General features: G+C 40.9%; 1 protein-coding gene across 10 annotated transcripts in view; it reads left to right on the top strand.

Annotated features, from left to right (window-relative positions):
• The window catches only part of robo2 (roundabout, axon guidance receptor, homolog 2 (Drosophila)), a 183,782-nt gene extending 162,290 nt beyond the window's left edge, over positions 1-21,492 (top strand). For 5 of the 10 annotated variants that reach the window (XM_050062718.1, XM_050062743.1, XM_050062724.1 and 2 more), the window contains 8 exons: positions 2,016-2,175; positions 6,902-7,165; positions 8,096-8,310; positions 12,571-12,753; positions 13,267-13,425; positions 13,643-13,909; positions 16,352-16,546; positions 18,446-21,492. In XM_050062718.1, the coding sequence (XP_049918675.1) occupies positions 2,016-2,175; positions 6,902-7,165; positions 8,096-8,310; positions 12,571-12,753; positions 13,267-13,425; positions 13,643-13,909; positions 16,352-16,546; positions 18,446-18,447 (1,445 nt within the window). In that variant the 3' untranslated portion in view covers positions 18,448-21,492. The remainder of the gene's footprint in view (positions 1-2,015; positions 2,176-6,901; positions 7,166-8,095; positions 8,311-12,570; positions 12,754-13,266; positions 13,426-13,642; positions 13,910-16,351; positions 16,547-18,445) is intronic. The other 5 variants (XM_050062791.1, XM_050062774.1, XM_050062782.1 and 2 more) reach the window with 1 other exon arrangement.
• Positions 21,493-22,526: the final 1,034 nt, after the last annotated feature.

Genomic DNA, 22,526 nt, shown 5'->3' with positions numbered 1-22,526 from the left:
CTGGCAAAAACACCAGGCACCTAGATCGCAGAAATGTGAGGCGTGTCACAACACAAAAACTGCAAGGAAAAAGCTTCATTCTTGTTTAAAACAATTACAAAAAGGCCTCCAGCTGCTAAAATGCTTTCTGTATGATCGGGGCCTTAGGGTGGTCAGGTGGGGCCATTAAAAAATGTTGGGGTGACACACACTGAAACCAAAAGCCATTACTGAATTTAAGTACCCCTCTGAAAGTGGTTGTGTCCGTTTTTTCCTCGCTACAATTTAGCTAGCCTGGAGGATTGTGTAGCCCCCCCTTCTAGCCCCAAGTATCTTAAAAATGAGTGTGCCACAGCCTCTTAAAGACAGTCATGTTGCCTCCAGTTATTTTTGATTATTTTCACAAGGGGGGCAGAAGAGGGGCCAGCAATTGTACCATGGTGGCTGTAGCCCTCCGTGACCACCTCTTGGGGGCACTTCTGACAGGATGTGATAAAACCAAAAAACTGTGTGTACTTTTTTATTATCTGTCATCACAAAAGGATATATTGTGTTCTGAATCGATGATAAAAAAAAAAAAAAAATCTGTATATTTGTCAACAGAAAAGTAATAAATTATCTTGATAATTGACAAATTTAGGTTTTGGTATATTTTCCTCTAGAAAAGATGCTTAACTAAATATCTTTGGGTCTTGGGCTGTTAGTTGAGCAAAGCAGGCAATTTAATGATGTCACCCTGAGGTCTAGGAAATTGTGATGCTTTTTAAGACCAAGCAATTGTGGATTTATTGATAAAAATAATTATCAATAATGAAAATAATTGTGGTTGCCGCCCTAAAGTAAAGGCAACATGTTCTACCCGTTCAGGTAATTAAGACACCAGTACCACAGGTCTTTAGTTGTTTGAAATGAAGAGACTGAATTGTCTACAGTTAATTAAAAAAGAAGAGTGCTCCTGCCAAGTAGAAGTTGTAATAATATATTTCCACAAGAATTAAAATTGAATTAAAATGAGCTAAAACCAATGTTAAAGAAACCACCCAAAAACTGCTTTTTTTCTCAGTGTCTTTTATTAATAAATTGCCAGTTGATAAAAAAAAAAACACCTCTTAAATGTATTTGAAGTTAATGTAAATAAATAATTTCCCTTATCTTTCTTTGTTTATAAGTTTCAGAGCAAACTGGATTTAGATTTTAAATTGTATTATGATCCAACCGTAATATAAGTCAATTTTCCATCGGCCATGCCTTAGTCTTCAGGAATACATGTATACTGTATAGACCTCAGCTTAAAAACAGATTTGGGCTTGAAGTCAAATGTGTTTTAAAGAAATATAGGTTTCTTCCACTGTGACCAAATCGTATAAAACCCAGTATTGACCTGGCTGGCAGATTTATAAAGATGGATGAGACAGAGGAGAATCTGGCGTTGGAGGGATATGAGTGGAAATGGATGGGGTTAGCGGCTCTCCGGTGTAATAAAAGAAATGAAAGTAGTAATAGACTCTCAGTGAATTCCATTAGGGACACACTGACACTACACAAGCCATTCATTATGATGATGCTGTGAAGTGAGATATTTCATTGTGGAGCCCAAAGCCTGGTGTGAAAGGGGACACTGAGGGATGGGTGGAGCACAAAGGTCTGCCTCAACCTCGTTTACTGCCGTTCTCTCCTGTTTCTATGGAGATTTGAGGCCTTTCAACCAATTAATCAATGGAAGCAAGCTTTTCATACGGCAACCTTGAGCTTTTCTATGTAAGTGCTGACAGCCAGGAGCCCATTGAAATCTTGTGTTTGAAATTGTGTACAAATTTCTATGGGTATGTTGAAACTGGGTCCAAATGGATCTGTAATCTAAGTAGCATGTTTGGACTTAATTGAGTTTTTTTCTGGTTACACATTAGTCACATGGCAAAAGCAGCTACTGTAACTTGCAATGCTACCCCACTTGTATATTAGTTTTTAATTGATTTTCTTTTACAACCTAATTTTCAATGATTGTGTCTCTTAAATGCATTCTTTTCTCTTTGTAGGTGGAAAGGGAGGGAAGAAGAAGAAGACCAAGGCTGGCTCCAAACCCACTAAAGCCAATGGATCCAACTGGGCCAATGTTCCCCTGCCCCCTCCCCCTGTTCACCCTCTCCCTGGCACTGAGATGGACCATTATCCCAATGAGCATCATGAAGGAGGAGGGTATGTCTACAAGGGCTTTAAACAAATACATTATTTGGGTATGAGCAGTGTTCAGTGCAGCATAAAAATTAAAGGGATAGTGCACCCAAAAATGAAAATTCAGCCTTTATCTACTCACACTCATGCCGATGGAGGCTCATGTGAAGTTTTAGAGTCCTCACAACACTTGCGGAGATCCAAGGGGAGAGGGGGTAGCAACACAACTCCACCTAATGGAGGCTTATGGCGCCCCAGATTCAAACGTCCAAAAACACATAATTGAAACCAAATAAACAAACAAAATATCTCCATACTGCTCGTCTGTAGTGATCCAAGTGTCCTGAAGCCCCGACTTAAAAAGTTGTTTGGAAAAACGTCATTTGAACTTCTGTTTTTAGCCTCATTGTAGCCTGTAGCTCTAACTGCCTCTCTGTACACCGCATTCACGTGTGCGCACTTGCGGCATATGGGTGAGTAGATAATGGCTGAATTTTCATTTTTGGGTGCACTATCCCTTTAACTGATGCTGCGCAGTTTTATTTTTACCTTATGATCAGGTATTGAAGCCTGGCTCAATGCACGACTTGAAAATATAAAGGAAACTGACAAGCTGAAGTTCAGCACCATTTCAACAGCAAATGCAGTATGGCCAAGAGAGCTTTGCTATGCAGCCCAATTTATTCCGGACTTTTATATTCCTGTTTTATCTTCTGTTTTATTTCAGTTAGTTGACCCTATTTCCACTTAGGCCATTAACAGTTACATAGTCAGGTTTTATTTAGGATTTCTAACAACTTAAATGGCCGATAACTGATACCAATATTGATATATACGCTTTTTTCTCCACCTAATTTTAGCGATCATGTAGTCTCTTCTGTAGTGGCATTAACATCTTATTATTTATGCATACTCTTATGGTGATGACCCACCAGCAGATGGAGACATGAAATAAAATGCTTTTCAGTTAAAGTAATATTAGTTTATTGTGGAATTTCTCAATTGTGGGATCAATAAAGGTGTATCTTATCTTATCTTAAAATAAGAAAAAGCATGTTGGCCGATTCCAATATTTCATTTTAAATCCAATATTGGCTGATACTAACGTGCCAATATTATCATGCATCCCTATTTTTGATACAGGTATATACAATTAACAAATATTTCAATGCAGCACTTTTTTTTTTTTTCCAAACATTTTTTACAGGTTTAAGTTACGAACCTGAGACTTTTTTATACACACAAAAGACTTGTTTCTCTTAAAATCTGGTCTCAAATTTGTTTAAACTCCATGTTAGTGAGCACTTCTCCTTTTCCAAGATTACAAAGATCACCTCAATGTGAACGAGATGTGTCTCACTGTGCGAGGCAAATGGTGGTCACACCAGATACTGACTGATTCTTTGGGGTATATCTGTGACAAGAAAAATGCATTTCTGTATGTCATGTGAAATCCCAATGAATGTATTTTTTTCCCCACCATAAAACTACACATTTTAGATTGGCCTCTTATTGTGACCATCCCAGGGCACACCTGTGTAGTAATGATGCTGTTTAATCAGCATCTTGATATGTTACAACTGCCAGGTGGATGGATTATCCTGGAAAAGGAGGAGTGCTCAATAAGATGGATTTTAACGAGAGAAATAAGTCTTTTGTGTGCTTAAAAAGTGTTAGATCTTTAACTGAAAGCTGTGGAAAAACAGGAGCAAAAACAAAACTGTCTTGGTCCCACATACAGATAGGTAAATGGTTGAAATATTATGTTACAAATGTAATGTATATATTTTGTGAGCAGCTAACCTTATACATGCTCTTATGGGGGATAAAAATGGCAGTACACAACAATTTAACACAGAAAACACAATGGCAGTATAGTGTAGATATAGAAATCTGAATATTTATATTCTTATTTGTGAAATAAACAGACACAGATAGTATTTTTGTGGTACACCCCCGAGGTCTACAGAATATGGCTATTAGAGATTGCCACCTTTGTTGTGTATGCACTTGAGCTTGCTTATTGCTACCATTGTATGTTTCATCCTCTGACTACCTCGGTAGCAGAGAATCTTGTGTGTTGCTTGCTGGAACAAAAAAGACAGTGCTTGCCAAGGTAAGCAACACCACACATTGCCATGCGCAATAACAGGGTTCAGCTCTGTTTTCTCTGCAGCTAATTACTGTACAACTGTACATCTGGAGAAAAGTGAAGGATCAACGTGTGTGTAGCCTCCACAGGCAGCCAGATAACACACACACACTCACTTACGCAGGCTTTTTACACAAAATTCATATACAGATGGCTGCAGATCAAACTATCTGCTGATCCTGTCTTCAATCTATGGGAAGACTTCATGACGGGAAAATAAATGGAGGAGAAAAGAAAAACAACGTTGGAGCAGTCTCCTGCTGCTGCTAACAGCATGTAGACACACAGATGGTTTCAGATTAATCTATTTGCTGAATTCCATAGTGGGGGAAGAAAATCATAATTGCATTGTTTCATTAAGAGAAAAGCGAGAGACAGACGGACAGAGAGGGGGATTCATATCAGCAGAGTGTTATCCTCCACCTCAGAGTCTGAAGCAGGTGTAAAAAGCTGCCAGAGTTCTTATAGATGTTTGATGCAATACTAATCACTTTTTACGTTTACCTACACACCAGTTGCATTACATTTTAAATCAGCTGGCTCATTTTAACATATAATTTCCTATAATGAATCCAACAGGAGCTCAGACATATTTTGCTGTAGACACAAAGTAACAGAGGCTTATTTAAGTGATGCTGTGTCTCTGTCTTTGGTCCAGTAGCTGCTATGTCCTCTTACTCCCATTTCCAATGTGGGAGAGTCATCTGCTTTAATAGGCTATCTGGCAAATGAAGAGTCTCGTGCACTGTAAATCTGAGGCTGCTCTTAATGGCAGCAGATTAAAACAGTTATGTCCTATGGAGTGTGCACTGACAAATTTCTTTAATGAACATTTTCTTTATGGCCAGTATTATTTCAGCATGTATAAGCACAGCTATGAGGAAGTGAAGCCTGACTACCTCTATTATTCCACTCATGGATGTCGTTTAACAAATTCTTTCGAAAGTTGGACAAGGTCACAAAGCTCTGTGTTAGTACATAGGCATTTCTCTTAAAATATTAATACCTGTATGATGTCTGATATTTTCTTTCTTTCAGTAACTGTTTTAAATTAGGACACATTAACAATATCACTGACCTATTATAGATCTGTTTCTGTCTATAAGTATTTCCAGTTTCTTCTCTCATTAAGCATAGTGTTTAAATAAATGAGCTGTGTAATGGCTGTGAAACATTTTTGGTTGTGGTGACTTATATATTTTAGATATAGATGATCAGACCAGAGCTAAAACAATTAATCAATCAATTACTTGATTAAAGCCATAGTTGGTAGCTTTGGTGAAAACTAACCTTTCTGAAACTGTCACTATATTCACACAGCACTAAATGAGACACATAGTCTGCGAAAAATAGAAACTCCTCTGCCTACTCCTAGCTGAGTAGTCTCTAACACAGCTCTCAATAATTGCTTGTGAACAGCTGTCAACTTGTCAAACTAGGCAGCGCTGATCAAATATGAATCAAGATTCTGTTACTGTGTTGCCTATTTCTCACCTTACATGTTTAGAAACATATTTTAGTGCACTGTTTAGTTGTAAAATTAGAAAGTTGGTGCAGCCAGTGGGCAGGGCTTTGTACTTTGGTTGACTGTATCCAACATGGCAGCCTGGTCACAAACCCTCTCATTTTACAGCTAAACAGTACACTAAAATATGTTTCTGAAAACATTTGAGATGAGAACTAGACAATGCAGTAACAGAATCTTGATTCATATTTGATCAGTGCTGCCTAGTTTCACAATTTTACTGCAGTTCATGAGAATCATTGACATGACTGACAGCTGTGTTTAATTAAGACTCCTCAGCTCTGATTGGAATAAGAGCAGGGACATGATTTTTCCTATAGACAGCAAATATGACGCAAAGTTATTTTCAGTTACCAACTTTAACAGAAAATTAATCTGCATGTTTTGATAGTAGACTGATAATTTGTCATTTTTTAAAATTTTCTAAGCAAAATTGTCAAACATCCTCTGATTTCATCTACTCAGTTGAGCGACTTTGCCACCTTTTTTGGTCATGTACCAATATTTTCTGAGATTTTGTAGATTTTTAATCAAACCAGATTATATATATATATATATATATATATATATATATATATATATATATACACACACAATACTGTGCAAATGTTTTAGGCAGGTGTGAAGAAATGCTGTAAAGTAAGAATGCTTTCAAAAATATGAAGTTTAATTGTTACTTTCATTGATTTACAAAATGCAAAGTGAACGGACAAAAGAAAAATCTAAATTAAATCAGTATTTGGTGTGACCACCCCCACCCACAGCTGTTTCTGTTTCAGTTAATGACTGTTTTTCTACCTACATATGACACTGATGATCATTAGCACCTGTTTGGTATAATTGGTTGATCAGACACCTGACTATGATCCTACAAAATCCCTGACTTTGTGCAGGTGTACTTACAAGAACTGGTGCTGTTTTGAAGGCAAACGGTGGTCAAACCAAGTATTGATTTGATTTAGAATTTTCCTCCATTAGCTCATTTTGCATTTTGTAAATTGATAAAAATAAATAATTACATTTTATGTTTTTGAACATTTGTGCAGTAAGCATTTCTTCTGTTCTGCCATCAGGTATGAGAGTGATGGCTGGGGCCCGCCCATGCCCGTGCAGACCTATCTTCACCAGGGCATGGAGGATGAGCTGGAGGAGGAGGAGGAGAGGGTGCCCACCCCACCCATCCGAGGGGTTGCCTCTTCCCCGGCTGCTGTGTCCTTTGGACAGCAGTCCACAGCCACCCTTACCCCTTCTCCCCGGGACGAGATGCAGCCCATGCTCCAGGCCCATTTGGATGAACTGACCAGAGCATACCAACTGGACATGGCAAAACAGACATGGTAAGCACTGCAGTATAAAATCTATCTAGCTATCTTCAAAGCTATATTGTGATACTTAATAAAATAAATAGTCATTTTAAAATGCTTACTGTACATTCTGCTCTGCGTGCATTGCCGGCAGGATTTATTTTGGTCCTGCAGTATTCTTCATATCAACAGTGTGTGCAGTGGAGATAAACCCATTAATCATTTCATTTTAATGGGCCCATGCTACCACTTAAGCGACTACTGTATTTTGCTCACTCTAAGAGACACAATTTCTTACCCGCGGTTGTTTACTCCTCCCCACACCCGTACGGCACATTCCATTGTTGTTGTGCTCATGCAAGTCAGATGAAGGCCATGCCTCATTCTGTCGGCAACGCAGGGAGAATGAGAGACTGGCATTCATTCATAATAGTGAAGTGTGTGTGTGGGGGGGGAGGGTGACAGGGAAGCCTTGTCAGGAAGGAGATGTCATGTTACCCAGTAATGACTATGTTGGTTAGAGAGCATCTCTGACAACACCAGAGGGCCAGTAATTACAACCAATTCCCACTGCAAACCGCGTCAAAGACATTGCACTCCTCAAACAAACGCGGCTGTCAGCAGAGCGGGTTGCCACTGAGGTGACAGCCATGTGTCGACAGGCCTGGAGAGCGTGCCTTTGTACCATCCGCAGCAGCAATTAGCGGGTCATTGTGTTAGCATGCAAGCAGCAACGTAGAATTAGTGGAATTGTCCAAATTTATTCAGCTCTTCACATATGGAAGAGATCTCTAAAATTAGCTCTGCACTTATAAATACATCCTCATTTTTTTTCCATCCTGTGGCAGAGAAGCTACTGAATATTCCCTTTATTTTCTCTGTATTCATCATTCCTCCACATACCGTGATATATATACGGTGTGTGATGCAGTAGAGTAATATACTGTCTCTTTTTCTTCCCAGGCACATGCAGGTTGGCTCACTTCCGCCCCAGGCTCCAGCTCCTCCAGTGGGCTACGTGTCGAGCACAATGGTTTCTGACCTGGAGACTGACCTGCCTGATGACGATGAGGAGGAGGAGGAAGAAGAGGAGGATGAAGGCTATGGAGCCAGGCATCCCCGTGGCATTGAGCACACACCAGGGTCTAGCATGGACAACCTGGACAGCTCTTTAACAGGTAGGGTTGATTCTGGATTTGGGTGCTTCTCCGTTGACGAACATCGTTGTTGTTTGTAATTTACTTCAGTGTATTCTCATGACAAATTCTATTTTTTATACAACTCATTTTTATGTATTTGTACAATATTATTTTAGATACTGATTAATCAAACTTACTACTGTATGTTCTTATTACTCTGAATGGGAAAACATTTCATTCCCATTGTTGCTACATCTTGTCTCACAGCAAATGGATTGTTGTTCGTGACATGTTCTTCAACAGTCTGGTATGCGTACATTTTTATGTGAACATGCTTACTGAGTGTCCCTCAATCAAGTTTTTTAAGCACTTTTGGCAGACTCTGGGGGAATTATAATTATCATTTCCAAAAAAAGAGATAAGAAAGTCCATGAATTTTAAACAGGCTAGTGAGAGGGAAATTAAGAGGGGGGGGGGGCTAAGCGAGAGTGACTGTGATTTAACTCGCACACAGCACCGGAGCCAGCGCCACCCATATCTTCCCGAGGAGATTTGAAATAAATTTCACGTGCGGCATATTCCATTGCAGACTAGAGGCACCATTTCCATTTTTACAACTCACTGAAAACTTTTACAGCCGTCTGTCAGGGGGGACATATGAAGGGCATGACATTGCAGCAGCAGAGCTGGGTTCTGGACTGCTGCTCTCATACTGACCAGGTCACAATATCCATCTGTAAACTAGAGACGAAAACTGGGAGATATTTCTTAGAAATGTGGCTATCGTGCTCTGTAGGGATATTTTGTGATACAAAATGCTGGTGTAGTGTAACCCTGTGGCTCTGTGTATCTATCAGGTCTTCCAGTAAAGTCTGTGAATACTAAAAAATAAAATCCATATTGGGAAATTTATGGGTGGCAAGAAACAGGGAGCAGGCAGACATACTGTATCTGAAGGTAGAGGAGCTGAGCCAGTTGAGAGAATGCATGAGAATAAGAGGGTTGACAGTACTGCTTGTTGGCCTACCCTGTCAGCGGCAGCCCTAAAGAGTAGTTTTCCATGGGATGATGGAACAGTGGTTTTGGTAACGCTGACACATGCTACTGCTGATGTATTTAGAGGAATATAAAGCAGCAACTGGGCCCTAATCTACTGCATCTCTCCTCCACTGTATTACTCTTAAGACAGCACTATTTCTTCTTATCTCTCTGCAAGTCTGCCTTGCATCCCATCGTTTTACAACACAGACACAGCCTCAGCTCCAGGGTTAGCGAAAGGAAGAGAGGGAGGATAGGGGGAAACCGCTGAGATTTATTGTGGCCACCATTTTGAGGCTCTACAAATAGGGGAGGGTAGGAGTGAGATTCCTGTCGAGCCTCGCTTGATAGATTTGTCATTCCTTTAATAATATGGAAATAGGTCTGTTGTCATAATGTTAAACCAAAGGCCAGTAAATCAAACATTTTTTCACCGTTGCCCCAGAAAAAAGGCCAAAAAAGCCTTCCCCTCCCAGGCAATGTTTCTCCAGCAGATTGTCTGCACGGGCTTTCCAGTGTGTTATTCTGTTCTCTGAGATAATACAACACATTTTTTTTAGCAGATAAATGTAAATCCTGATGTTTTGGTGGGTATTGTGGAGCCATGTCTTACTTGAGCCAGAGAGATGAAGTGAACACATAGGTATTACCTGGCTTTGTGCGTAGGCGTTACAGGTCATGTAAAGCTGAGATGTGGTAGCAGCGAGGCTGTTACGCCTACAATGAGCTGAAAGCCGGGCTGTTCTGGGCGATTACTCTCCCATAAAGCCTTGCCAGGTTTGTGAGGAGCAGGGTCACGTCTCCTGACGGCAGGTAGAGACGCCTGCTCGTCAGGGGGAATGATTTTCCTGCTTAACGACATGCAGATTAGGGTTTCCGTCAGTATAAATCAGTTTTAGTGGCAGGAGGGACCCGGGCTGGGTTTTACTGCCCCCCAACCATCTCCCGTTTACTGGCCTTTCTCTAACAGCGCATGGAGCATGGAAGGTGTCAGCCAGTGGTTTTTAGAGTGCGCGGCTTGGCCCATTGCTCTGGTTCAAGACACGATAAAATGACAGACCCGCAGTGCAAACCTTTGTCTGGAGCTACGGAGATAAATACCACATTTCTGGTGCAAAAAGAAAACTTGATTGAATTTTTTATCAAATTATGTGACAATGATCACAGTTTGATTGGACTGCTATTTCTGAGAATAGGAGTGCTCCAGAGGTTCAGCAGTAGAAAGTGGCAGTTAGTGCAACTGAAAAGTCATTCTGTGATGTGATTTGCTGAGGCAGTGTTCCTTTGCTGAGCCGGAGGAGTTGGAAGCTTCAGTGCTTTGGCTGGCACTGCCTATACTTCAATATCTGCTCTATTCTTTGTGGGAGGATTGGACCCAGTGGAATTGCTGTCTTTCTTTCTTAGAGAAAAACTCTTAGAAAAGAATTTCAAAGAAAATAGCTACTAGGCAAGATGGAGGGCTCGAAGTAGTTACTGCCTTGGATTTCAGTTAGCGCTATAAAAATGGGTTGTGTAAGGGCCTCTCTACCTTATGCAAGTTTATATTTTATACAAGTTTCCATTAATCTGAGAGAAATTTTACTGCAATAGGGGTGAAAATCTGTTGCAACTTCAGCTGTCGAAGGTGCAACTCCCTGAAGTCACATCCAGGGACTGAGTAACCACCTCTTAGAGACATATGGTTTAAGACGCAGAGACTCGCAGATGGTGAAGTTGGAAAACTCTTTGATGGGGATTTCCCAGTGCATCTGGATAAATAACCCACAATCATATTGCCAAGTTTTATTTGAAATTTTAAATGTGTCATATTGTACTGCACCATCTGTGAGCCCAAACTCTTAATACTGCAGCTAATATACTACGTGTGAGTTGCATTCATGTAGATTTCTGAACTCTGCCAGCCACTCGGGCCAGGATTATGCCACCTTTTGTATCATACTGACCTTTTAATAAATCCTGCTGCTAACTTTTTGTCCCCATCGCTCCCTCTACAACCTTTACCCCCACACCTCCCCAGCTCTCTGTTACAGCAGTCTGTTCAATCACATTACTCTTGTGTTCTGTGTGAGGAAGAGATAGAGTGTGTGAGCAGTGCACTTGGGTTGGTGCCACTTGAGCAAAGTCTGCCAAACCAGTCCCACTGAAAGCTGTCACATTAGCCGACTGTTCTCTGTGTTTTTGCTTGCCAAAGTGGCGTATTTTTTATTGGCAGGCTGATACTTTTTATATTTAAAGTGCTGGCCTGGCTTTTTATGTGAAGAAAAAAAATCAAAGCATGAAGAAATACTTAACAGTAGCACAGATGTATAAGCCAAAAGTCTTACGATATGTGCGCATCCTCCTTATGCGCACACTTTCGATTCTGTCAGATATTCAAGTATGAGAATGAGGCAATTGATTTAATCTTCTGTCTTTTCATCATCTTTAAAACAACATACAGTACATGAGTTAATCTGTCCAAAACTACAGTAACTATAAGTGAGATGCCTTGATTTTGCATTAAAATTCTCTCTTCTCTTAAGATTGTAGCACATTTTCGAAATGGTGGCTGTGCATTTTAAACAGGAATAAACAAAACTGTGTGTGCATACCACCAGGTGTTTGATTCAATACACTGTTTGGTGAGATGCTTCATCTGTGTCACCTGAGGCAGTTTTGTAGCTAACTCTGCTCTGCACAGGTGCGCTCATTGTTCTTTATCAAAAGAAGAGTGAAATTAGTTGATGCCAGTTCTGCTGTTCCACTGTGTACATTCTGGTGTGCGTGTGCGTGTGCGTGTGCGTGCGTGTGTGTGTGTGTGTGTGTGTGTGTAGGTGTGTGTAGGTGTGTGTAGGTGTAGGTGTGTAGGTGTATGTGAGTGTGTGCGTGAATATATGTTCTGCATGTGTTTGTAGTAGATGAAAGAGGACAGGCCAGAACAGAATGACTATACAAAAGCACTCACCTGCAAGAACAGAAATCCCCTGCAGCAAATATGAAATCATTTGAGTGTAGGAGGTTAATATTACCTTTTTTATAAGATCACTCAATACATTTATCCATCTAAATGTGAAATCACAGCACAGGTGTTCAAAATGTCAGATCAGATCTCTATAAAGGTTATGGCCACTGAGCTGTAAAGTATGAACATGATGCGGTTGAATTTGAGTGTTATGATATAGGAAAAAAATATTACATTACATTATTATTATATTTACACACACACACACACAGTTGAACATACTCACACACACATTTTCTGAAACCTGTGGTGTTCCGCAGGGTCCATGGTGAATGGGTGGGGCTCAGCCTCGGAGGATGACCGTAATTTCTCAAGCCATAGGTCCAGTTTGGGCAGTTCGTCTGATGGCTCCATCTTTACCCACTGCAGCTTTGCCCAGGCCCTGGTGGCCGCTGCAGACAAGGCAGGCTATCGCCTTGAAGGCACTAGCCTCAGCAAGAGAGGTTGGTGTGTGGAGACCAGCTACACACTGCCGGACTGGAACTTCTACCAGTAGCAGATGATTTGTTCCTTTCTGCTCTGATTCTTCCTCCTGTCGTCCACTGGCTGATGTTTCCCCCATAATGTTGGCTTAATGTTGGATTTCCTCTCTGCTGCTTGTGGACACTGTGTCCAGGTTGTGCATGGCACCTGTTCTCCATGGCCAGACTGCGGCTATCTCCCTGTCGTCAACTTTGACTCAGTTCCTCTATGACTCATCTGGCTTTGCACTCTGACTTTCTCGGGTTAAATGAGTAATAACAGGGTGATATGTTATACTTGCAGCCTTTTACAGGCTTCTACCAGAATGCTTTCTCCTCTAATGACAACCTTTACCTTGGCCTTCTAATAGGTTTTTGACTCTTGATTGATAACCTCTACCTTTCTCGATGACAGCCTCAGCTTCACTGTCCAGGCATTAGCTGCTTAATGTCTTTATTAACCAGCTGGCTTGTGGTCCTGTATCCATCTTGCAGGTAAAGGCTTGTCCCACAGGCCCCGGCCCAGCAGTCCATTCTCAACAGATGGCAGCACAGTCGGCACACACAGCTTGGGCCACCAGAGGGCCACCAGGCCCACACGCAAACCCCGAAGCCAGGGCACAGCACCCCACCGGAGAGATGCTGGTGCAGACGGTGAGGCAGCGACTGAATACACATTTTAAATAGTTTATGTAGAAAGTTCCATCTGTTGTTTTATAAGCTAGAAGGAGTTATATTAATATGTAACATAATATCGGAGGGAATGTGTCCCAACATGATTCGAGTCTTCAGTTTTATATTAGTGAGCAACATCTTATGAGTAATTTATGGCTTTGTTGTATTCATTCTGTGGGTTTCCCCTTTGACACAGACCTACCTCCTCCCCCTGAGCCTCCTCCCTGTCAGGGGCAGGGCCGTATCCAGGGGGCCCGCAGTGTAAGCAGCATGGTACCCCCTACAGATAGGAAGGCTTCATCTCTGGAGCGCCCGCCTATGTCAGGACCCCTGTCTGGGCCGGAGGACATGAAGAGCTCCATTGACAGACAGGCACGCACTTCTCTGGAACATCATCGCCAGGCTCAGGACAGGCTGGGCTCCATGGACCGAGCTGATGATGGACGCAGGGGACACAAAACAGGTACAGTTGAAACAAGACTGAAGTCTTAAGCCATGCCAGCAGCCCTGTGAAAACCGTACCTGTTACACTCCTCATGCTCATTAACATTCTAACGTAAGCGTGTAAGTTAACATGCTTGCAATTGCAATCTTTTTAATGTTGAGCATGCTTTATCAAAGTCTCCAAAATTTGTGTGATCTATGATTGAGATCATAAGTCAGTTTCTCCAGAGGGACAAGAGCCGTGATCTGTGATATCCACATACTAACCAAGGGGACCTGCAAAGCAGACCACCACAGCAAGATGCATTTTTCAGCCAAAAATAGGAGGACTATTAAAGAGAGATTTGGTGTCCGTATCAAAAAGATTTTCCTGATTATGGTTTAACAGGTAAAATGAAGACAGTGTAAACCGTTTACCGTTAACCTCCTAATTCACAGAATTAACCTTTTTCCAGATTGTCTAGATGCAATCACATGGACAGAACAAGTCAATAAATGTACCCTTGTGTGTTTTACATTTATAACAGAGGTTTGAGCTGTTGGGGAACATTCTCTGGAGGTGAGGTGGAGGTGTAAAATAAGTTTAATGGAAACATTTAAAATTTTATTCATGTACAGAAATTGAATTGCATTTCAGAAAGATTGGTCCACTCTGCAGGACTAAATTTAACCCCCAGATTGTGTTCTCACAATGGCTTCAGGAATTCACAAGCTGAGGAGTCAAAATACTGCAGTGAAGTATAAATCTTTTAGATTATTCCCTCGAGAGATGTGGCCGAGACCGTGGCATTTTCCAGCGCTGACAGTTTTACACAGATCTTGTTAAAAGCGATTATATAAAGTGATGAATTTGGAGATATTTGGAAAAGTCCTTTTGCGGAATGTCAAAATCAGTTCTGATTTGCTCAAAAGATTTTACAGAATCTGAGATCAACAGCCCAGCAGGATCTGATAGGCCCTTGAACGCCCACTCCAACAGGGAAGGGATTTAAGCCTTTGAGGGTAACATGCTAGAGACTCAAGAGCCCACCATAAGGAGTCCTTCCTATTCTATAACGGGCAGCTGGAACTTTTGACCTGCTTGTGTTGAAGGATGAAAAGTCAGGGGATTACCAAACTTATTAAGATTAATTCTTTGGCACTCCATCCGACTGAAACAATTTAATCTGTACCAAGTGTTAAACTGACAGATGCATGGACAGACCATTGCTACCATGCTGCGAGCACGGTTACTAAAAGTTCAAGGGAGCCACATATCTTTTTATGGTAGTACACTTCAGGCTTTACGTAAGCACTTACCCTAATTATTTCTAAAAGTGAAGGGCTAACAAAATTGTACTATACACCAAGTCTGCACCACTTTCCATCAAACAAAATCCATGAAATTATTTTGCTAACTTGAAATGATTCATCATAAAACATCTTGAATTCACATTCTGAATAAGTGGACATTTACCTGCTCTTGACTGATGTACTTGTTACAAACGGGTCTTTACAAGAGATTGTAAATGAATGTCTTTGTAGCAAAAAAAGCATCAAGGACACAGGAGTTTCGCTGCTGCTGTAACTTGACAATGAGAGATTTTTTCTCTGAGTTCTTGTGTTGAAGTTAGCTCCCATGCTGTGCTAAGACTGGGCTCCCATGAACAGATTGCACTGTCTGCCACTTGCTCTGGTTTCCAGAATGCCCCCCTCAGCCTCCCCAATGCCCCTGTAACTGTTGCCAATATCATCCTGCTCCGCTCCAAGAAAGGCAGGAGGCCCCAGCAACTGAAATGCACTCTAATCGCTTCAGCTTTCTTTTCTCACACAAAAAACAGCCACTCTACACCCCATCTGTGTGTGTCAGTGCTCATGCGTATGTGCCCGCATGCATGTGTGCTTGTGACCATTAGAGATCTCCATGCTGTGCGTCCTGCCCTCTTTGTGCCAGAACTTTCTCAGACAGTTAATCTGAGACTGTGAGACAAAGACAGGTGCCGCAATCAGCATCTTTACAAAAAACCCCATAGGTGAATTCCCCTATGTGTCAGAGTGCTGACTGATTCACAGTAGAATCCACTGAGGTCGGGGCAGACTCTATTACAGTCATTAGCGGAGCAGTGGGGAGCAGTTTGATGAGATTTCACGCAACGACGAAGACTGCTGAGGGTCAATGTTATGCTGCCCTGCAGCAGGGGGTGCCACAGCAGCCAGTGGTCCCTCTGTTATTGTATTTACCCCCTCATAAGGCTGGTAGCTGCAAGGCCATGTGCAAGGCTGAGAGTCCTCTCTGTGGCACGCCCTGGCATAGCCTGTTGGCACTGCCACTCTGCAGATGTCAGGAGGAAGGGGGGTTTGCAAAGTGCTCTTTGTCTCCATGCATCAGATGTTAGATGTGTTTCACTGCAACAATAAAAGTCACGTGTTGTGTCTACTTTTCAAACTTGAAGAATGCCTTTCGATCCCTTTGTGTTTTCAGAGGACGGGTGCCTGCCATACAACAAACCATCCTTCCCCTCCCCTGGTGGCCATAGCTCCTCTGGCACAGCCTCCTCCAAGGGCTCGACGGGGCCACGCAAGAACGAGGGTCCACGACAGCCACAACAGTGGACCGCCACAGAGCATGCTGAATTCCTGGGGACCAACGGACAGGGACATTACTCCGGAGAGTTATGTGAGTAACTCTGTATTTTACAGCAGTGTTTTATGATATACAGCACTGCATGTGTAGTGAAAAAACTCATGTTGTATAGTTCAACCTTTCTGAGCTCTGGGAGGTCAGCAACTTGTCTTTTTTACATTTCTGTTTGCGTATGAATTTAACAACATACAACATGTTAAATAATGAGCTTTAGAGATGTTGATAGGCTTATATATTTAAAGGGCAGGTCCATCTGAGTTGTTTTCTGTGTTTTTCAAACTGAAACTCCCACTGAACTGTTATTGAAAAGCACAGACGTAGGTTACAGTGCTGATTTCAATCCCCCTTAATAGATCCACAGTCAGTTTATTACCTCCAGTAATGGTCGCCATGTTCAGTTCCAAAGGTCACACAATAACACAAACTAGTAACTCCTTATATTCTGCAAAATAAAATGACTGTTTCTGTCAAAGGAGTCTGGTGGCTGTGGACAGGAGCACCAGCAAAACATGAATTATCCTCTTATACAAAATACAACCAAAACAAAATCAACATCAGTTAAGTGTGTGCTATGTTTAGATAATTTTACCGCATTACCTTGCTATCAGACAGCCATTTTCGATGGTTAGCTGAAGCCATTATCTATGCTCCCTTCAAAGCCAGGACACTCTATTAACAGAAACAGTAATTGAAAAAATTGTGACTTTCAGAACACAACCAAGGTGGCGTCCACAGCAGTACGTGGGTTTATGTGCAGCAAAGACATAATGCACAAACCTATCTCACGTCATGTGGGTAAATGTTTTTAGAAGAGCTAGAGAAAATAGCATTTTGAGGCTAAAACATTCATACATTTTGACCCAAATTTAAATTTTCGGATTTGAATACATCAGGAGCACTCGTGCAAAGCTACAAAATAAAAACACACACACAAAAAAAAAATTATGGAGGCACCCTTTAACTTCAAAGACACCCAGGCCAGTTGTTTTCCATTCTTTTAGCCGCCAGCTAATATCTGATTAGATCAATACAGTATCTTTAATTAGCTGTGTGTCCTTCCTGTAAATATTCTCCCTGTACTGTTGTTCAGTGTTTAGACAGCTAATGTGAACTGGAGGTAAATACATTCTATGTATCAGCAAAATTAGCCAGCAGAGTTGATTCTGATTTACCGTAAAACTTTAATTAAAACCCTAATTCCAATTAAACGTCCAGTCCCTTTTAGTAGCCTGGTGTAGCTGCACATTTTGACAAATAAAGGCCTGTCTCAAATCACACATACAAATATAAATATTTACACTTGTCAATATGGAGATGCTACACATCGTTAGCTCAGTTCAGTTCATTTTACCGAAACCATCAGCACCAGAGAAGACTGTAAGTCATTCAGATCTACCAGTATGATGAAAAAACAAGTGATGACTCCCTACGTTACCTCTGAAGCTGTCATAAAGTCAGAATATGTGTCCAATACTCAATTACCCAGTAAGTTACTCCTATTCCTTTAGTCCGTAAGGGTCCACCAATCAAAAGTGTTTTTCATAAAAAATGTATCCAAGTTACGAATATTGTTTTAACAGGATAAAGTTGTGTTGTGTCGGTATGCCAGTTGCCTTAAGTCTTGAGTGCCATGAAATAAACAATTGATATGCTATCCGAAGCCTAATTTTTATACAAGTAATATTCAAACTGGTTGAAATGAGCAGTGTGATTGTATTTCCCATCTTTGCTGAGCTTTAACAGCTTTATGTAAGAGGAATTAGAAATATAGCCCCCCGTCCCAAATATAAGCCTGTTGAGTTCAGTGATTTAAGCAAATAATTGCCTGGGCTACTATTAAAAGTTTTACGGTATGCTAAGCTGAGTAAGTACCCCTTTTTTTTTTTTTTCTCAAAATAAAACCGCATTTCCCCTTTTGTTTCCTTCTCACAGAGTGATCTGCCTGGGATGTGAACTGGAGAAAACCCGGTCTGTCCTCGAAAGAATGACGCCCCCCTTGTTGGGGCAGCGAACTTTGTCCTTACCTGTGTGTCCTCAGAGGGAAGGAGTGCAGCTGAGGGCACCACAGAGAGAAGCAGTGTCACAGAACTGTAAATGTGATGTATAGACACAGACATACTGTACATCTCACTATGTTTTCGTCCTCAAGAAAATATTTTCCACCTCCTACCTTACTGTAATTTTCTTTTTGTTAGAAAAAGGCAAGTGAAAAAAAAAAAGAAAACATCTATACGAGAACAAATTTTCTGGTAACTGCCCTTGGGGAAAAGGGAATTTTGTTTCCTGTAAATATATTCTTTAACTTGTTGTTGCATTGCTATGCAAGCCGAATTCAGTTTGAGCTTTTTATTTCCATATACAGGAACAGTTGGTTTTATCTGGTTATTTGTATTATATGTGAATTGAGTGGCTATTGTGCCATAAAATAATTGTTTTATAATCCATTGTTTGTTAATAGTTACCATTAATTATTATCATTATTATTATTAATTATTGTTTTTGCACTGCAATTTTTGGTGATAAGCACAAAAACATAGCTCCTGCTGACATGAAGAACCGGAAGAATATGTGAAGAGGAGTTTCTGTACTGTAAAGTAAAGAGAAGAAAATTATATACTAATGTACAGAGAGATATTAAAGAGTACGGCTTTGCTCGCAGACAGCAACAAATAAGGCACCCGTTTCCATAGTTGAGACTAATTGGGTGGCAGACACACAAGGGTCCCGAGGGTCTGAAGGGCAGACATGAGGCTGGGAGAATTGTACACAGAGGATACTGTATTACTGTAGGTGACCGAGTTGATTATTTAATTCCTAATTAACTGTCCTAAAACAATAGTTTGTTATCAGAAACATTGGGGTCAATGCTTGGGGCGACTCCAGGCGCTGCTCTGTTTTGAGAAACAGGCTTTTTTCAAGTTTTGTTTATATGATTTACTGCCTAAATAATTTTTCCTACACTGAGTTTACGCTCCTCATTCAGTATAATAGCACACTAGCCATAAAACAGCCAAAAGGGAGGAGGAGTCAGTGGATCTGCCCGCATGCTGTAGTTCAGTCATAGCACTTACAGAGGCAGATTTATGATCCATCTATAGCCTTAACAGGTACGCAGACATCACCAAGGAGTATTGTGTGTGTGATTAGTAGCAATTATACTCCCAAGCCTGCCTAAAATATCAGTGGAGCTACATAATTTGTTTACATCTTTTATGCTTTGAATTTTATGTCTTTGGTTCCATCATTTTAATATTTGCTTTTTACAGCACTTACTGTTTTATGTTTGTGATATTATTTGTGGTGCAGTATCATCCGAGAAAACAACACGCTGCCCCGCTCGGTCCGGCTAAGTGCTGTTTAAATTAGGTAAGCTATTAAAGCAGTTGTTGCTCTAAAGGTTGGTGCCTCGGTTGCCAATAAACTACGATCAGCACAGTCTTGTGTCGATGACTTTGAGAAGAAATGGCGTGTGCACGATTTACAATGTAGCTTTGAGTCACTGTTTGAAGTGATAATGGAAAAAAAAGCCTTGTATATTAACAAGCAGGTCCCACTGCCTCCATGTCTACAGCCACAGTGTGGAGCAGAACACTTCCTATCTGCCTGACCGCCACAAAACACACACACTTATCATCTGCCGCTTTCGACTTCTCAGCCTCTGAATCTCGATTTTTTGTTTTTTTTTTTGTCTCTTCAGACGATGTTTCATTGGTTGTCCTTTTTTTAAATGAAAAGCTTGTTTCTTTGTATGCCTTTTATGGACTCCAAAACGCTGCTTACAACAATGTTTTCAATATTAATGTTCAGGATTTTTGTGGTTCAATGACTGTTCTGTTTTGTCTTTTTTTGTACTGCTAATGTTGATAAAAAGGGGGGTGGAAACTAAAGGCCGTCAGATGCTGTTGTACTGTTGTCGTCATGCCATTGTCATTTTATATCATCCACCCAGTGGCCAGTGTTCTGGAAATGAGGTGCAAAGAGTATCTCAGGTTATTTTACATTCTGGTGGTGTTTATGTATGTGTATATATGTGTATATATCCATACGCATCTCCACTTGATTATGCCATTCCATTTTCATTGACAAAAATATCCCTCTCATGTCCGATTCTGTCGTCCCCTCTTTTCTTTTCTGCTGTGGATTTTGATTCTGAGTATAATGTGCTGGTTCATCCACCTTAAGACAAGATGTCAGTAAAAGAACATACCAAATTAAGATTGATATTTCTAATGTCTAATGCGTTTTAGTGTCTCTTTAATACTCATTGTTTTCTTTTCAATCACAGTGTCGTTTTGTATTTATTAAAATGATAATAAAAGTATATTGTGAAATATGCATAAAGATTCGTGGAATATAAAATGTGTTTTCTGTTCCTTGTAAAGTTTGCTGTCAGAGCCGAGCAGCGAGGCCATAAGGAGATGATAGGCACACTGTGCTCACAGCACGGTGGAGTGCCGGGTCAGTAGTCGTCTGAGTCACTCTTCGTCCTGCATGTTCACCGCACTGCTCCTCTCATGTCAAAACGAAAGAAACTTAAAACCTTTTTTGAACACAAGGAGCAAAAACGCTCACAATTTGCTTGTCAAGACAATAGAGAAAACGTCTTTTTGGAAGGATGAAAGTACTTTGGCTTTCCCTCTCTTTTGTTCATTTTCTCAATATTGTTGATTCTTTGTAGCCTATCTGTGTGTTGCCTTTTTGCTATAAAAGAGGATTAAAAATGACAAAAAGAGAAAGTTGTCGGGTGAAGTCTTTCTGTACAGTATGGGGTGAGGTGACACCCCGATCCAATGCCATTTCTACCGTACAGTACATTCTGCTTTATTTTCTGTAAACCACCTTCTGTATTCACTTGCATGTCCTTGTCTAAGAAGAGAGTGGATCAAGAAAATAAACTTTTACAGTCTCATTCCCATGTCCTGTAAGATAAATCCATGTTCTTTTTTTTCCTTGTACCTGGATCAATATCAAATAAAATATTTTTGAAAAATGAAATTGCCTGAAATTCCTGCTCGTTTTTGGTGCAAAGATGCTGCACAGCGGGGCTGACAAGTCCAAATTGGGTGTTGAAAAAAGGATGAAAATACAGGAAATTACACAGCAAAATGTCATTTCTTGTGTATTAGCTGTAATATTTCTGTTTTCGTACGTTACTTCCTCATACTGCAGCAGCAGCAACATGAACAAATGGCAAGTTTGCCTGTTTCTTGATAGTGTTTGACTCAGCAACAACATGCATAGTTATTTTGTGATGTGTGTGTGTGTGTGTGTGTGTTTGTAGAAGAGCTCCTGACTCAGCTGTGCTTTTTATGTCAAACCAATCCCTACCTTGATCCTTCTGGAGGAGCAGCTTCAAACACAAATCCAAATCTCCTAAATCACAGAGACAGGCAGCTTGCTTTCAAGCTCTCTGACATGGAGCTCAGAGAAATAACTTGTGAAAGAAATGATGCAAAACTGGAGATGTAAAACTAGGACCAGCTTCTGTAGCAGCATTATGTGCAAATATGAATTAACAGTAGAAAAATAGTGTGGTCGTTATCTTCTATATTTCTCCATCAGACATTGTTCATATTCCTTGTTGTCCATAGTGCCTGCATTACTGAGCTGTCTGTGGAGCAGTGAACTGGCATCAGTGTTTTCTACCCAACGTGAAAGGAAAAATAGCCTTTCCCTGGAACTCACTGGTGGCGGGTCAGAGGTTGCTTCAGTCTGTGGTTTGGACTCTGCTGGTGCAAGTTTTATTTAGGAAATGCTGAAGTCATTGAGGGACACCCTCAATGGCCTGTATGGGGAGCATGGCAGGATGTTGTTGTGACCTTTACTTTGTTTCTTAATGTTGACCATAGAATTACTTTTCACCAGAGGGCCCTAGTGGTTTAATGGTTAAAGTGTAAACCATATAACTGCAGTGTGTATTGTTTGATTGTAGTTGGAGATCTCTGGGAACCGGAGGGTCGCTGGTTCAAGTCTCCACATGGACTGGGCGCCCTCTGGATCAGTGGGTAGAGCA

The sequence above is a fragment of the Epinephelus moara genome, chromosome 2, assembly GCF_006386435.1.
Source record: "Epinephelus moara isolate mb chromosome 2, YSFRI_EMoa_1.0, whole genome shotgun sequence".
NCBI classification, from domain to species: Eukaryota; Metazoa; Chordata; class Actinopteri; order Perciformes; family Serranidae; genus Epinephelus; species Epinephelus moara.
This window is presented reverse-complemented; position numbering and strand designations above follow the sequence as displayed.